General features: G+C 42.8%; 1 protein-coding gene across 8 annotated transcripts in view; it reads right to left on the bottom strand.

The window, feature by feature from the left end:
- LOC147427922 (uncharacterized) overlaps positions 1-15,122 on the bottom strand; it is a 132,692-nt gene extending 117,570 nt beyond the window's left edge. For 5 of the 8 annotated variants that reach the window (XM_086496447.1, XM_086496449.1, XM_086496450.1 and 2 more), the window contains exons 1-2: positions 13,269-15,121; positions 12,920-13,189 (exon numbers count right to left, since the gene is read on the bottom strand). In XM_086496447.1, coding sequence (XP_086352573.1) covers positions 12,920-13,189; positions 13,269-14,834 — 1,836 coding nt within the window. In that variant the 5' untranslated portion in view covers positions 14,835-15,121. Of the gene's footprint in view, positions 1-12,919; positions 13,190-13,268 lie in introns of all 8 variants that reach the window. The other 3 variants (XR_015185942.1, XR_015185943.1, XM_086496446.1) reach the window with 1 other exon arrangement.
- Between the last annotated feature and the right edge of the window lie 465 nt (positions 15,123-15,587).

Below are 15,587 nucleotides of genomic sequence, written 5' to 3'. Positions count from 1 at the left end.
AGACGCTGACTAAATTACAGGAAACGATCACGAATGAAACACTCGAACAATGTGTGATGACTAATCATGCGAGCACATAGTACTTCCTGTAAGGGTTCTTTGGACCTAGGCTCGAGAGACAAGATCGGTTCTTCCTGAGGGGGTTCCTTGGACCTCCACTCGAAAGCCAAGATCGGTTCTTCGTGATTGATCGAATCTGCACGAGGTTAGCTTCACTAGAGAAAGTATCAACTAACACATCATCCTTGTGAACAATCACATCATCTTCATGCAAATCATCATGCTAGTGAGAAATCACATCTTGGTCATGCAAATCATCATACTATGTGTCATGCTTTGGAGAAGAAGAGACTGAGAGAGTCTCTTTTTTCCGAATCTCTTGCATCTGTTCCTGCACTTGAGAAAAGAGTCGCAACATCTCTTTCATGTGTCGGTCGTTCATTGCTTGTCTTGCTTTGTTCTCGCGATCAAATGTTGCTTGTCTTTCTTTGTTCTCGCGATCGAATTTGGCTTGACTTTCTTTGGCTTCCAAGTCGTACTTACGCTCTATGGCTGCCACGCTTTCTTCGTAGTCACGATATATGGCTGCCATGCTTTCTTAGTAGGCCTTTCTTTCTGCTTCTCTTTCTTCGCGTTCTAACTTTCTTTCCATAAACAACTGCTTCAACTCCTCCATAGGAGTTAGTGCAATCCTTGGCGTAGATGGGGAAGGGGGAGGGCCGGAAAAACCTCCTGGTGGGGAAAATTCTTCTTCGCCTCTCTCATGCTCATCACCTCCAAGCGAAGTACTCATTCCGCTTCGAGTGATGACCATCCACTGAAGTTGTGGGTTCTTGTGGTCTTGGGTTCTTAAGTGCACGAGGAACTTGGGTTCTTGCGGGTCTTTAGGATCTTGGGTTCTTGAGGGTCTTGAGTTCTTGAGGTTCTTGAGGTTCTTCTTTCGCTTGCAATCTGTGTTTGAGAAGGATCTTCTCTTTACCCGAGTTCTGCTCTTTTCCGCGGCGCACCCCTTGGCGGCCTTGCACTCACACCAAGGTTGCTTTTTCCCACCTCACGTCGATTGGCCGGCCGCTAAGTGCACGGTCCGCTCTCAATGAGTGAAAAGAGGCACAAGGGGAGGCTGGACAAGCCCTTCTTTCTTGGGTTTCCTGTCACTCTTCAAAAACACGATTAGGAATCGACACGCCCAAGTGAACTTGGGTTCGTGCGACCTCAACAAGCAAAAAAATTATGTGGTTCTTGTGGTTCTTTCCTTGAGTCATACAGAACACTGCCAAAGCTCTGATACTAATGTAAGGTGCAGCGGAATGAATGTTTGAACTTTGCTTAAGATGAGTGCTCCGAACTGTGCTCAAGGGTTCCTTTTACTTACAGAAGGGAGAGCCTTCCGTTCCTTTAGTGAGAAGGCCCCACTCTCTATGGCGAGAGCGGTCTACTTATGATTGCACAAATCTCTACAATGCTTGGACTTGCCGACGATGTAGACGACAATGAGACGGGCTGAAATCTGAAAACGCTAATGCTAGGGCTGATTCCGTCACGAAGATCTGCAAAAACGCTAGGGCTGAAAATCTGTCCTTGCTGATGGAACTGCTAACGCTAGGGCTGATCTGTTGTGTCAGGGAAAATCTGCTAACGCTAGGGCTGATCTGCTGTCTACTTTTGTCGGGAATCTGCAAGTGCAAAAACACAGGCTGATCTTGTGCAAAAACGCTAGGCCTTCTGGTGAGAGAAAACGCCCGAGTTGTCGCGGGGGTTGGTCTTGCCGAGAAGTTGCCTATTGAGCAAGGTGCTCCTGCTGCCTCTTCTGCCAGAAAGTGCTAGCGCTAGGTTTGCTTATATACAAACTTAACAAAATTGCCCTACCTACTTTCCAACAAAAGTCACTTAAAAATAATAAGTGAAAACGTCAAAAATAGGAAAAATAGGTCTATGCACTGTAAACATGCTACTGATGGGATCTGACTGGAATCTGATGGTCATGTTGTGTGCAACCAGAGGATATGCATCTAATCTAAGTGTCTGGACATGCACGGTCTGCGAACAGACTCACAAAAGTGCCAGAACACTTCCTATTCTAGACTGACTTGACTGAACTGAACCCTGGTCATGCTGTAGCTTGTCCACGGACACATAGGATTGGATGTGTCACGTGACAATAACTCAAGGCAAAATTCAAATTTCTGAGATAAGTGGGGAAGCACTTGCTGCTTGAGATTCCAGAAAGAAGACCAAGAACCGTTGTTACACTTGTGAAAAGCATGGTCATGTGGCTAAGGATTGCAGATCCAAAAGGCAAAGAAAGAGATTCTACAAAGAACAAAGGTAAAAGCAAGCATCAGGAGGAAAGCAATGATAGTGACTCAGGGAAGGATAGCAAAGAGACTGCTAGTGTAGTAGAGTCTATACTAGCACGGACACCCGCCTTCTAGTCACATGGAGATTGGTATCGCCATCAACTTCACCCAAAATGAGGCCTTTGAGTGGCAGAGAGGGCAAACATTGCTCTGTATAATTAATTCTCTATATAATTAATTTGAACCCTTGTGTTGGAGTTCAAGTTACCGGTGTTTGAACCCGTGGGTCAGAGTTCAAGGCACATGCATCTGGCAGGGAACCAATCAGACGTATCTAAAACACTTTGGATAAGAGCACCAATCCATTGTTGTTGGTCGGATTATGGACAGGATATGTTCTATAGTTCATAATCTTGGAAGTATTTTGGACGTGGTGTTCACAGTTCACGAATGGGGATTCTTGGACGTAGTGTTGTCCACAGTTCAGTTTTCTATAAGGCGACTGATGCTCAAGATGGCATTTTTTCTGCGGTACAAAGTTGAGGATTGCGGTAGCTTCTTCACCGACTTGGTCTCACTATTTATGTCCACTATGAGCTGCAAAGAGCGTGTTAAAAGTTTTCGCATCTCAAGTGAACTGCCCAATGTGATGCCATTGTTTATTTTGGATTTTAGGTATTTATTTTACTTATTTGTCAAAGTCTGGGTAGGGCAATTTACTGAGGTGAGTATATATGTGACCCTTTGCCCCCATTGTACATTGTCAGTTATTCATTGCCAAAGTTGATTGATTTAGGACTCTCTCTCTCTCTCTCTCTCTCTCTCTCTCTCTCTCTCTCTCTCTCTCTCTCTCTCTCTCTCAGTTCTTTGTACTTTCTGTACTCAAACATTGTATCAGATTCACCAATTATAACTTTCTGGTCTCATAGGTCACTTTGGCCTCTTGAAGGCGTTAATATAACATTTCATTTCATTTCATTTCTCTCCTTGGTCTCTACGCTTCTGCATTGTCGACTTTGAAAAAAACGCCTAGAACACTTGTACAGGTGACCTAGCGGAATTCCCCGCAAGAATACGTCACAAATTGATGACGTGACAATTCTCCCAGGCACACGCTGACAGGCTGGCGGACTGATGACGTGACAGATTGCCCCAAATTTGCACTGGCATGCTGACGTGGCAGACAATACGGATTTCCCCGTTTTGGCTGACAGCTGCTGACATGGCAAGCTGTACGCATTTTCGCAAATCACGCTGGCAAAATTTGAGCCAATTGTTTTTAAGAGTGTAATGGAAATGGCCTATGAACTTTGAGAGTAGCGGAATTAGGAAATTAGATGAAGCACTTTTGTGAGATTACTTTGTGAGCATAGCGGATGAATTTAATTGATGGTAGCAACATAAACATGGTACTTAGTTAACTTGGCATGAACAATACTTTTGCAAGAGAGAAAGTTTAGAGAACATGACAACAGTTGAGGACCGGATTCATACGGAGCCGGTCCCCCCTCCAATAGGCATTTGTATTATAGTTTCTCCCATTAAGAGAGACTTGGTACAATACAATCTTTGTGTTCCTTGTGACCTAGGTGATGCAATGAAGATAGAAAGCTTCATGCATCACAAGCATAAAATAAACTTTGCAGAAAGCATTAACTATCCCAAGCCTCAGTCCCAAGGCCTCAAACACCTTCGAAGGTGGAGAGAGCTAGCGGGAAATGAGGGTAGGGAAGAGAAAAAAGAAACATTCCATAGGAGAAAGAAATAGTTCCTCACTTATCATCACTCTTCTTGCTAGCATACATAATAGCATAGTAATGAAGATGGAAAAGATGGCAAGCTTAAGCATTGAAGCATGGCTCTTGGTTGGATTTGCATTCCATAGCCAAGAGTGTTGGTGTAGACTCTCACTTCTCACAAGCTTGGAGAAGGAGGTGGAGTTCCTCTACTTTCACCAAGTGAGAATGAATCCCCAAAATGAGTGTATGTGTGTGGTGTACATCCCCACAGCACCCCCCTTGCTTGCTAAGGCCGAGTTGTAGCTTTTACACATGTTTCAAGCTCATTGGACCCCTCTCCCTCCTAGCCAATCACATGCAGCATGCATTCAAGTACATGGATAGTCTTTGGACAAGTGTCCTCCTTACCCTTTAGAGAGAGAGAGCTTGAAAATATCTAGATATTTATTGGATGGAACTAGAAGCTCATTGGACCCCTCTTTAGCCCAACCAATAGCATTCAAGCACACCATGTGGTTAAGCATAGGGAGAGTTTGACATGTATCTATGTGCCCTTTGAGAAAAGGGGTGCCCTTTGGGTGAGTGGAAGGTTAAGTCAAAGATTCTCCTAACTTTGGGACTTTCATGCATAGGAAGCTTCTCAAGCACCTTCTTCATTAAGTTTGTAGGGTCTCTTTTTGACTCAAGCACCTTACCCCCCCATGCATGGGAAGCTTCTCAAGCACCTTCCTCATTAAATTTGTAGGGTCTCTTTTTGACTCAAGCACCTTGATCCCCATGCATGGAAAGCTTCTCAAGCACCTTCCTCATTAAGTATGACAAGCACCTCAAGTACCTTAGTCATCAAGCATGGCAAGCACCTCAAGCACGCACCTTAGCCATCAAACACGACAAGCACCTTAGTCATCAAGCACGCACCTTAGTCATCAAGTGCGACAAGCACCTCAACTTAGGTCGGGTTCCCATCTCAAGCTCAGCCCTATCTTACATAAGGTCAAAGGACTTTTAACACTAACCATTGGAGCTCTATTCTAACTCTTGTTCCCGTTTATTCTCCAACATTAAATGATCAGTTTAATATGAGAAAATCATTTGGGTTACTTAGGTATTAGATTTTATGACATTACCTCTCTCTTGAAATCATAGTCGTCCTCGACTATCAGATAGAGAAGATAAAGCCTAGTCATTAATCCATATTTCTTAGCGGATAGAGGATCCCTTTTTACCCTACGACATCATTCCAAGATGGATGACTAGTCCATTTGGTGTCTCGGAGACGTAGCTGCCGCAAGCATGTATGCTCTTTAGTCCATATCATACTTCCAAAGTAGAGTGACAAGTTCTACTTTGTGTTTGGGAGACGTCGTTACCACAAACATGATTCTAAGCATGCATACTATTTAAATTTGTGCACAATAAAAAGAGAACTAGTCTTATAAGACAAAAACATTTTTCATTTAAAATGCATTTTTATATGCTTACTCTAGTGCAGCATTGTAAGCATGACCAAGTTCATATTATCCTTAAGCTAGGTTCCTTGCATCCATTTAGCATCTTTAAAAGGATAATTCTTTAACTTAATAAGATATCATCAGATAATCCTACCGTTTCTTAATACCTTGTCTTCATGTCATAAGATGGACTTAGATTGAAGTACTTCTTGATCTTCGATTTTTGGGGGTCTACAACTATTGCTTCTTTTGATGGCGCTCCTTTGTAAGACTTATGTAGGTTCTCATGGAAAACATTGTGCATGAGCCAATGGCTGGGACAACTTTAATTGATAAGCCATCTCATTGATTTGCTTAAGAATTTAAAAAGGAACATAGTATCTTTTTGCTAGTTTAGTATAATACTCTTGGTGGCCCGTAAGATTCTTGAGCCTTGAGAAACTTTAGCAAGACCCAATCATTTTACTTAAAGGCTAAGGCTCTTCTGTGCTTATTAGCAACAGCCCTTTTTGCCTTTGCTTTGAGATGGATATAACCTCTTTAATCTTTGGAAAAGATTCTTGTAGTCTCGGCTATATTCATCAGCAGCAAAGATCTTCCCATGTACTTTAAGTAGTAAGGGACTTTTAGATCTTCCTTCTTTAACCTCAAAAGGTACTTTCCCCATAGAAGTATGTACAATATCATTGTACAAATACTCTATAAGAGGTAGGTACTTTTATCATTGAGAACGTTGATCTACTTCCATGACATTGGCTTTTAGTAGATTCAAGAATCGTTAGATTAGTTATTTCACTTTGGTCACCCGTTTGTGAATGATAGGCCGAAAGAGAAAGTTAATCGTTTCCTCTTGGGAGGAGTTGGCAATCGTTTGGTCCGTGGAGCCACATCTTCGGAGGAACTTAGGGAGTCATTACTTTATCGTTCTTTGGATTCCTCCTCTCGTATGGGAGAGAGTCTTCTTTTGGGGGTCTCATCAAGAGGCCTCCTGAGTTCTCTCTCCTCTTGGAGAGGAACGGAAATCCAATAAGCACGAAGTTGTTGAGTAACTTTAGCTTGCAAAGCAGGGTTTCCCATAGTTTGTTGCAACCTAGTGACAAGATAATTAACAAACATGGGGGCATCATCTAGAAGCTCATTGGACCCCTCTTTAGCCCAACCAATAGCATTCAAGCACACCATGTGGTTAAGCATAGGGAGTCTGACATGTGTCCCATGTGCCCTTTGAGAAAAGGGGTGCCCTTTGGTTGAGTGGAAGGTTAAGTCAAAGATTCCCCTAACTTGCATAGGAAGCTTCTCAAGCACCTTCCTCATTAAGTTTGTAGGGTCTCTTTTTGACTCAAGCACCGTACCCCCCATGCATGGGAAGCTTCTCAAGCACCTTCCTCATTAAGTTTGTAGGGTCTCTTTTTGACTCAAGCACCTTATCCCCCATGAATGGGAAGCTTCTCAAGCACCTTCCTCATTAAGTATGACAAGCACCTCAAGTACCTTACTCATCAAGCATGACAAGCACCTCAAACACTTTAGTTATCAAGCACGCACCTTAGTCATCAAGCACGACAAGCACCTCAAGTGCCTTAGTCATCAAGCACGCACCTTAGTCATCACGCATGACAAGCACCTCAAGCTTAGGTCGGGTTCCCACCTCAAGCTCAGCCCTAGCTTGCCTAAGGTCAAAGAACTTTTAACACTAACTATTGGAGGTCTTTAATGAAGCTAACCCTAAGGTCTTTTAAGCTCCATTAGATGCACGTTGCTCTTTGATAGACTACCTCCTTTTGGACCCGTATAGAGATGTAACGATCTCTCCTCTTGGTCCCTTGTTGAGATAAGTCTAGAAGCACTTATTGCACATTGCTCTTTGGTAGACCGTCTCCTTTTGGACTCCTATTGAGATGCAACCGTCTCTCCTTTTGGTCCCCTGCTGAGATAGGTCTAGAAGCACATGTCTATTCTAACTCTTGTTCCCGTTTATTCTCCCACATTAAATGATCAGTCTAATATGAGAAAATCAATTGGGTTAGATAGGTATTAGATTTTATGAGAAAGAGATTATTGCTTTTGATTTACAGCTTTTGGGGCTTTGCTTTTAACATCCCTTGTAATGTTTATATTTATAAGTGACCCAAGGGGGCTCACTCTGCAAAGCATGTGGGCGCAAAGTCCGAGAGCGAGCACCCACGAGCTCAATTGTACTTTGCCCAAAGATTAATATAAAAATAAATACCAAAAGGGACGCCAATGTTTGGAACCAATATCTCTTGGCACGGAACTACGCCACGCCGTGTCTACTTTCTTGTGATTTGTGAATAAGTTTGAAGTGAATCTCTGTTGTGTCGCGGTAGAATCTTGTCCTTTGGCTATCCAAGTTTGTTACAGTGGTATCAGAGCACAGAAAGATTCTTCTTCTACGAAGGATCCGATCCTTTTTACAGCGCACATTTTTTGTGAAAGAATCTTCTTGCCCTGACCCCAGGCTTGCTAGTCACTCCCACCCTTCATACATCGCGCATCGGGCGCGCTCCCGTCTTCACCGCTCTGTCTTACAGATCAGAAAGCCATAAAGAATCCCAGATTACACATGGGTTCTCATAGAGAATCTGACAAAAATAACACCCTTGCAATGGGCAAGCAAAAGAAAAGTTGAAATCCGACGCAAGAATTGAAGAAAAGAACGAAGATTTGGGCAGATTCATGGTGTGCCAAAACGGAGTACAGACGTCAATTGTAGGTTGACACATCTGTGAAAATATTGATCAAGTACTCCATAAACCCGAAACTTGCGAAACACCTGAAGAAGTACCCAATTGATAAGATTTACTCGAGATGGCGTGTGGCCATTGCTTCTTCTCTCACGTCAAGAGGAAAGTTGAAAGGACGGACGAGTGCAGAAAAGCAGAACCTGTACGATGGACACAAACTCTTAAAAAGAAGATGAACCAAAGGACCACCAGAAGATAAATTTGAGAGTTACATAGCAGCAGCCGAATGCGAAAATAAAAAGAAAAGATGAAAGGCAATGTTAGGGGTGTTTAGGGCACGTTGACTATTATATCATGTCTTTGGAAGGGTGTGATGTCCTTCAAGGAATCCCTTGGTACCACAAGAACAACACCCTGGTTGACTATCGGGCTAACAAAGCAACTTTGACAAATGGAGGGCAAAGAGATTGTACTTGATGAAATTCAGTTTCTTTACTCGCTTTTTCTTGAGAGAACTAAATGATGATTGAAGGTCAATATGTTTGACCTCGAAAAGGAGCGACAAGATTTTTTGCAATAGAGGCTAACAGTTTCTCTGAAGGCGTACAAAGCAAGTTACCTCCTTTACGTCGTGACGATCACATGATTGATTTGTGGTAGTACATCACCAAACCGGCCACCTTACAAACTTAGTCAAGGCCAAGATAAAGAAACAATGAACCAGAACAGATTTCCACATTACGAGGATAGATGATATACTCGACAGACTTCAGAATTCTACTTGCCGAATTGATATGAAGAGTGATTATCATCAGATCTGTATTGCTCCTAGAGACGTCTACAAGACAGCTTTCAAGACGACTTTTTGGATTTTCAGAGAATACCGATCATTTGTGGGTTTTCCACACATTGAGGAAGCATAAATAGCTTATAAATGTGAAAAAGAGCGAGTTTTTCTTGCCTGAGATACATTTCTTCGGACACATCGTCTCAACAAAAAGGTACAGATGGATTTGGCCCCATGAAGTTCGAAGCTTTTTGGACTTGTGTTCTTACTATCGGAGGTTCATTCGGAAGTTTACAGATTTTGAGTCAGAAAGAAGTCCCTTCTTCTTTGCCAAAAGCAACACCTACAAAGCTCCCTCACCCTAATCCAAGAGTTGGACAAACTCCCCCTTCCACCTAACACCCCCTTTTTACTTTTGACGTAGAAGCCCTATACCCTAGCATCCCCATCATTCAAGGCCTCACCGCACTCAAATCTACCATCTCTCATGTTTTTGACCCTCACAAAACCCATTTTATCCTCTCCCTTGCCTCCCTTATCCCATCCCATCATTACATCACTTTTAAAGGAAAATTTTGGAAACAAACCAAAGGCACCGCCATGGGCTCAAACTTTGCCGTGGTATATGCTTGTCTCTTCCTCTGTCACTTGGAAACCTCTTGCCCCCTCTTACTCAACCCTAACCTCCTCTATTTCAAACGTTATGTTGATGACGCTTTTGGATTATGGACGAGATCCCGTAATACCCTTACCCATCTCTTAAACTCTTATGGTGAACCTCTTCAAGAGCACATTAAAATTTCCAGTACCATCTCCCATACCCATGCCATTATCCTTGACATTGAATTCTTTAAAGGTACCCGCTTCACTTCGTCTAGCCTCTTGGACTCCCACTTCTATCAAAAACCTTTGAATGCCTACAACTACATCCCTTGGATCTCATGGCACCCTACCCATCAAAAGGTTGCCTTCATCATCTCAGAGCTCAAAAGATATATTATTCGGGAATCAACCATGAAAGGATACCTCCACCTCCGCAACCTTTTCTACCTACGCCTTCGCGCTAAGGGCTACCCAACCAACTTTCTTCTAAAAGTTTTTTGCAAAGCCTCTTACCATCGCACAAAATAACAAAAAATCCACCCACTATGCTCAAAATTCCCTTCACACCCACCACTAGAAAAATGCTTCCCTCCCAATGTATTAGCAATCCCATTTCTAAAGCCTGCCAACTCAATGTCAATCTTTCCCACCTCCCTAGACCTACCATTTGCTCGACCTCCGGACCAATATTCATAGCCTTCTGGTACATAGCGTACACCCCCCTTGATACAAACTTTTTTACCCCACTCTTTATACCTTCCACACCACCCCTACCCACTATATTGGTTTCCTAAAAATTCTCCATTTGTCAGTTTTCCTTACATCTTTTCCCTTCACTTTACCCTCTCTCTCTCTCTCTCTCTCTCTCTCTCTCTCTCTCTCTCTCTCTCTCTCTCTCTCTCTCTCTGTGTGTCAAAATTTTGGAGACATTTGAACCCCTCCCCTAGTCTTACCTTTTAAACTCTTTTTATGCCACCTTCATAAAGTTCTAACCACTTGAATTTTGGCATACTGTCCTTCTCACCTAAAGTAGCCCCTCATTCTCATTTCTATCCCACCCTCTTATTTCCAAAAAATTCCTCTCAACTTTGTACCCTGGTACCTTGGATTTTGACCTACACCTAAAATCACCTTAACTCTTCTTAACTCCTCTCCCTGTACCTCGTCTTAAATTCCACTCCTCTCCATGTACCATAGTAAATTTCACTCCTCTCCATGTACCTTGGTACCCAGTCTTTAATTCCACTCTCTTCAAAAATATTGTTAGCTATCAAAAAAATATCAACCAAGCACCCTTTATAAACCCCTACCTTCCCCTCCTCCCTTACAAACACACTTTGCCAACACCACCACCATTGATGAGCTCTTAAGAGCGAAACGTGTTTGGTGGTACTCCTCCCCCCTCTATCATTACCAGCTTTTGTTGACACCCATCATTTTTTTGCTAAATCCTATGGAGTCGTTTCGCACGCTTGAGTTATTTGTTATCTTTTGAAAAAGTTTGAGTGCAAGAACTGAAAGACGAAATGACTGTAGCATTTCAGTCTCATAAATCTCTATAGACGTGATTGCAATAAAGTTAGTTAATTGCGGATCAGTGAGGTTCGGAATGGATCTAGATGCGATTACTAAATACGTTGCTGATGGTCATGATCTAAGATTTGGAAAGAATTTTTGTGTGATTTGTCATGTGATATCCTGTGATGTCGAATGATGTCTTGTGATGTGACTGTCGATTTGTACGAGTGCTAGATGTGTCGTGTCTAGTGCGTCGGTACTAACAGTCAATGTCTACTAAGACAGTTTATGGCCTCTCTGTTTTGCAAGCATAATCGAGGGCGATTACAATTCTTTCAAGAGGGGGGTATGTCACAAATTGATGACGTGGCAGTTCTGCCCGTACACACACGTGCTGATAGGCTGGTGGACTGATGACGTGGCAGACTATCCAAAATTTGCGTTGCCATGCTAACGTGGCAGACAATACAGATTTCCTTGTTTTGCGCTGACAACTGTTGATGTGGCAAGCTGTACTGATTTCCGCAAATCATGCTGGCTGATTTTACTGGTAGATTTTGAGCCATTTGCTTTTGAGAGATTATTGCTTTTGATTTACAGCTTTTGGCGCTCTGCTTTTAGCATCCCTTGTAATGTTTATAAGTGACCCAAGGGGGCTCACTCTGCAGAGCATCTCGACACAGAGTCTGAGAGCGAGCACTTGCGGGCTCAATTGTACTTTGCTCAAAGATTAATATAAAAATAAATACCGAAAGGGGCACCATTCTTTGGGGCCAATATCTCTTGGCACGGAACTACGCTGGGCCGTGTCAACTTTCTTGCGATCTGTGAATAAGTTTGAAGTGAATCTCTGCTGTGTCGCGGTAGAATCTTGACTTGGGGTGTCCAAGTTTGTTACAATACGGCTTACCACAATCTAGAGCCAATATGGCTCGTACCAATCTCTTGGCACACTTAGTAAGGACCACCACTAATGAGCCTATCCAATCTTGAAGCTGCCAAAACACTTGAAACCTGTTACTTGTTAATCTTTGCTCAAACCAAGCTCTTGCCGCACTTCGTAATGACCACCACTAATGAGCCTCTTCAATCTTGAAAACGCAGAAACAATTGAAACCTCTCACCTATTAACCATCTCTCAAGAATCCACCACCCACTCCGAAGACATTAAAGTTTTCCCCCCACAGTCACATCATGCAAATGGTGACTATAAATTACTGTAACTAAAAGCCTCAAAGATGCACCTTGCAGTTTTTCTCTTTTCTTTGATACCCAGAGTGGAATGTAACTACAGTTGTACTGTCAATTTCGATCTCCAAAGAATGTCAATAAACTCTCTTTATTTCTTTCTCCCCCACACTCCCGTGTCCATCGTTTGATCCCTAATGATGTCCTTTTCTCTTCAATCTTCAACCCATGTCCTCGTGAACAATATTATAGGTCTCAACTCAAAACGCATGCCAACCTATACTCACTATTGAATGAGATCGATCGCATCTAGAAAAAAGTCATTGTTTGACATAGTAAGATGCAAAAAAGCACCTGTAAGAGAAAGGCATTAATACTGCCTTCAATTCGTGCTTAAAACTTAAAAGAGATTATCCGTGTTTTGAAGACAAAAGATAGAAGACATTCTTTTGAAGGTGGTTCGAATGTGTCTCATGAACTAGAACAAAGCTCCTCACCTCAAGAATTTCATAGAATTGAGTGTGTAAGCACGAGTCAAAAGAAGTTTCTAAACGCACCCATAAAAGGTTAGGTAGTAGGTGCCAATAAACAGCAAAAATACCATGAACAAATTTTTGAAACATAACCTCACCTGATGGTTTTCTATTGTGGAGCCTGCTTTAATGTATGAGTCTGGTAGAATGTACGGAAATGTCGAATGTTGAAGGCTGTCCATAGGCTCCATGCACATCCGGAACGAGGGGATTACAATTGATTCTGCCTTCCCCCCTGTTGCATCCAGTGCATGTAAAGACTTTCTGACACTACCATAAGATTTTGCTTGGCTCGCAGATGGGCTCTTCACCTCTGGCTGCTGTTGTAACAACTTATGAAATGAACCTCCATCAAACTCATAGTAATCCTACAAAATCACATATTAAATGTCAATTAGCCGAACAAATAAATAACAAAGTGTAAGCAATGCTAAGAAAAAGAGGCACCTCATCCAAACCCTCTACCAGAACAAGCAAAGGCTGTTCTAGGTCAAGAGGGCGAGGACGCATCTGCCTTCCTCCAGTTTCTGTTGGGTTTGTTGCAACTAGACATGAGTTACTTGCAGGATCAATCCTAAAAGCCTCCAAATTTGACTCCATCTCATTTTCTGCTACTTTGTGTGCTGAATTAAACTTCTCTTCTGTAAAACCATTCCCCTGTTCAATGATTGCTGCATGCTGAAATGCAGCATCCTCAAACTGACCTCTGACGCCTTTAGAACCCTTCTGAGAATATCTATGATCACTTAAGTGATCGGAGCGGGTAGGACTTCTCTTTCTCTTACTCCGCCTAAGTTTCACTGCAGACTCAATCAGCTTTGTCAAGGTAACTGGCCCTTGCCCAGTGGCTATTCGAGGTGATCTACCAAGAGGAGGTCTTCCCTTACCACTGTCTAACTGCCTTGGATCATCCACTTGATTCACAGTCTTCCTCTTCCTGGAATGTTGCAGCAGAGCAGGCCAGCCGCGTCCTTTGTAAGAATCCTCTGAATCAAGCTGTGACTTTGAAGTCTGGTCCAGTGTGGCGTCGGCTGATCGTTGTGCGCCCCCAGGACGAAACCTATCTTCAGCCTCTTCTTGAATTCCTCTGCTGAAAGTCCTTTTTTGCTTTTCATCCACTTCACGGGCACCTCCTTTACGGCTGCGGTTTATTAACCCAGGGGAGTGGTTTCCTTTTGTATCCTGGCTCAAATTAGCGTCTCCCCTCGCAGGAAACGGAGGCTGGGCGGGTGCTGTTGAGCTAGCCTTTTGTCTTGTAGTCACGCCTTCAGAGATCTGCTTCCGTGAACTTTTTGATAGAGAACGAGCCTCACTTGAGCTTTTAGAGGCTTGATTAGTGTCAAGCCCGGTTGGGCTTTTAGAATCATATCTCTGGTCTGTAATATCAGCAACTTGGTAGAGATGCGTGACCACTTTATTGTCTGTTGTATTATGTTCCTGGTGCTTTAGCTTCATTGTATTTGATGCATTATCCGTTTCCATTTTGTCTTCGAGTATGCTGAAATTCTTAGAAGCTGCCCTTCTTGTGTGTTTTCCTTGCTTTTGAATTTTATCCGCACTAGAGCCCTTCAATATTCTGCTTCTTGGAGCATCTATGGTCGTGGTCCTCTTTATTTCTTCTTCATCCATAGCCCTTGTTATTCTCCTGTTAACAGGAAAGGCCTCTCCTTCCTCCCTATCGTGCCGAGCAACTGGCGCACTGGAGACCTTATCAATTGATCGTTCACTCACTCTACTAATTTTCCCCTTTTTGGTCAAGGTTTCAGGCGAATCAAATGAGTGTAACAGGGAGCATACCTCGCTTCCATTATTGTGGGGAGCTGAGCTTCTCAAAGAACGGGGAAGCTTGGAACCCTGAAAGGAGTTCTTTCGACGAAGGCTCATCCTGTGCTTGCGAGGATACGAAAGCTTGAACTTTGGAGTTAAAGCAGCACTCTTCAAATCGAGCCAATTTGCATTTGCCCGCTTTCGCAACAAGGAGAGATATCGCCTTCTGCCGAGAGGCTCCTTCATAGCCGAAAAGACGGAAGAAAAGAAAGAAAATCTGCCACCTTCATGGCCAAGAGCTTGCAAAAACGAAAAGTAGGTAGAGATGGGATATCTTGCGCAGGTGCATAATTACTGAGGGCCAGAAGGCATTCAGCACCTTTAGCAGAAGTTCAAAGCTATGGCGATCGTGCAGCGTGAAGAGATCTCTGAGAGAGGGAAGTAGGGTTAAGCTGAAGGTCGTGAGAAAATCTATGTCGTCGTTGGACGCTCTGCTAATCAGCCCAGTACACGTGCTAATTTCTCTTCTTCTCTCTCCCATCTCTCAAAAAATTTGTACGACCAGCATCAATTAAAGCCTACATTTATTTTCCCGAAATAAAAAAGAGTATTTTGATTACATAATAAAAACGGGAAGAAAATAGTATTTTTAATCCCAAGCGCAAACATAGTTGATAAATACGTTTATTCATGAAAACCAAGTATCATTTAAATTTTTTAATCAATTTACACCGTACATGGTATGGTACATAGATATAAATTTACATTGGAATTTGAATACTTCAAAAGCAAACATTTCCTCACTCACGAAAGAAGTGTTGGATGATGTCCCTTTTGCCCTTGTGGTTGTTGGAAGTGCATAACTCTACGCTTTCATAAGAATTTGGTTAAGGCTTGAGTCACATACCACAGGAACGATCGAAGGACCGAGCATATCTTTCGGCATGCTAAAACATGCCCGAGAGGAGAAGGGAGAAAGAAGTATGCATTTATTTACTT

Source organism: Adiantum capillus-veneris, chromosome 23 (genome assembly GCF_014529385.1).
Source record: "Adiantum capillus-veneris isolate H3 chromosome 23, ASM1452938v2, whole genome shotgun sequence".
NCBI classification, from domain to species: domain Eukaryota; kingdom Viridiplantae; phylum Streptophyta; class Polypodiopsida; order Polypodiales; family Pteridaceae; genus Adiantum; species Adiantum capillus-veneris.
The sequence above is the reverse complement of the archived record's forward strand: the minus strand, read 5'-3'. Positions and strand labels throughout refer to the sequence as shown.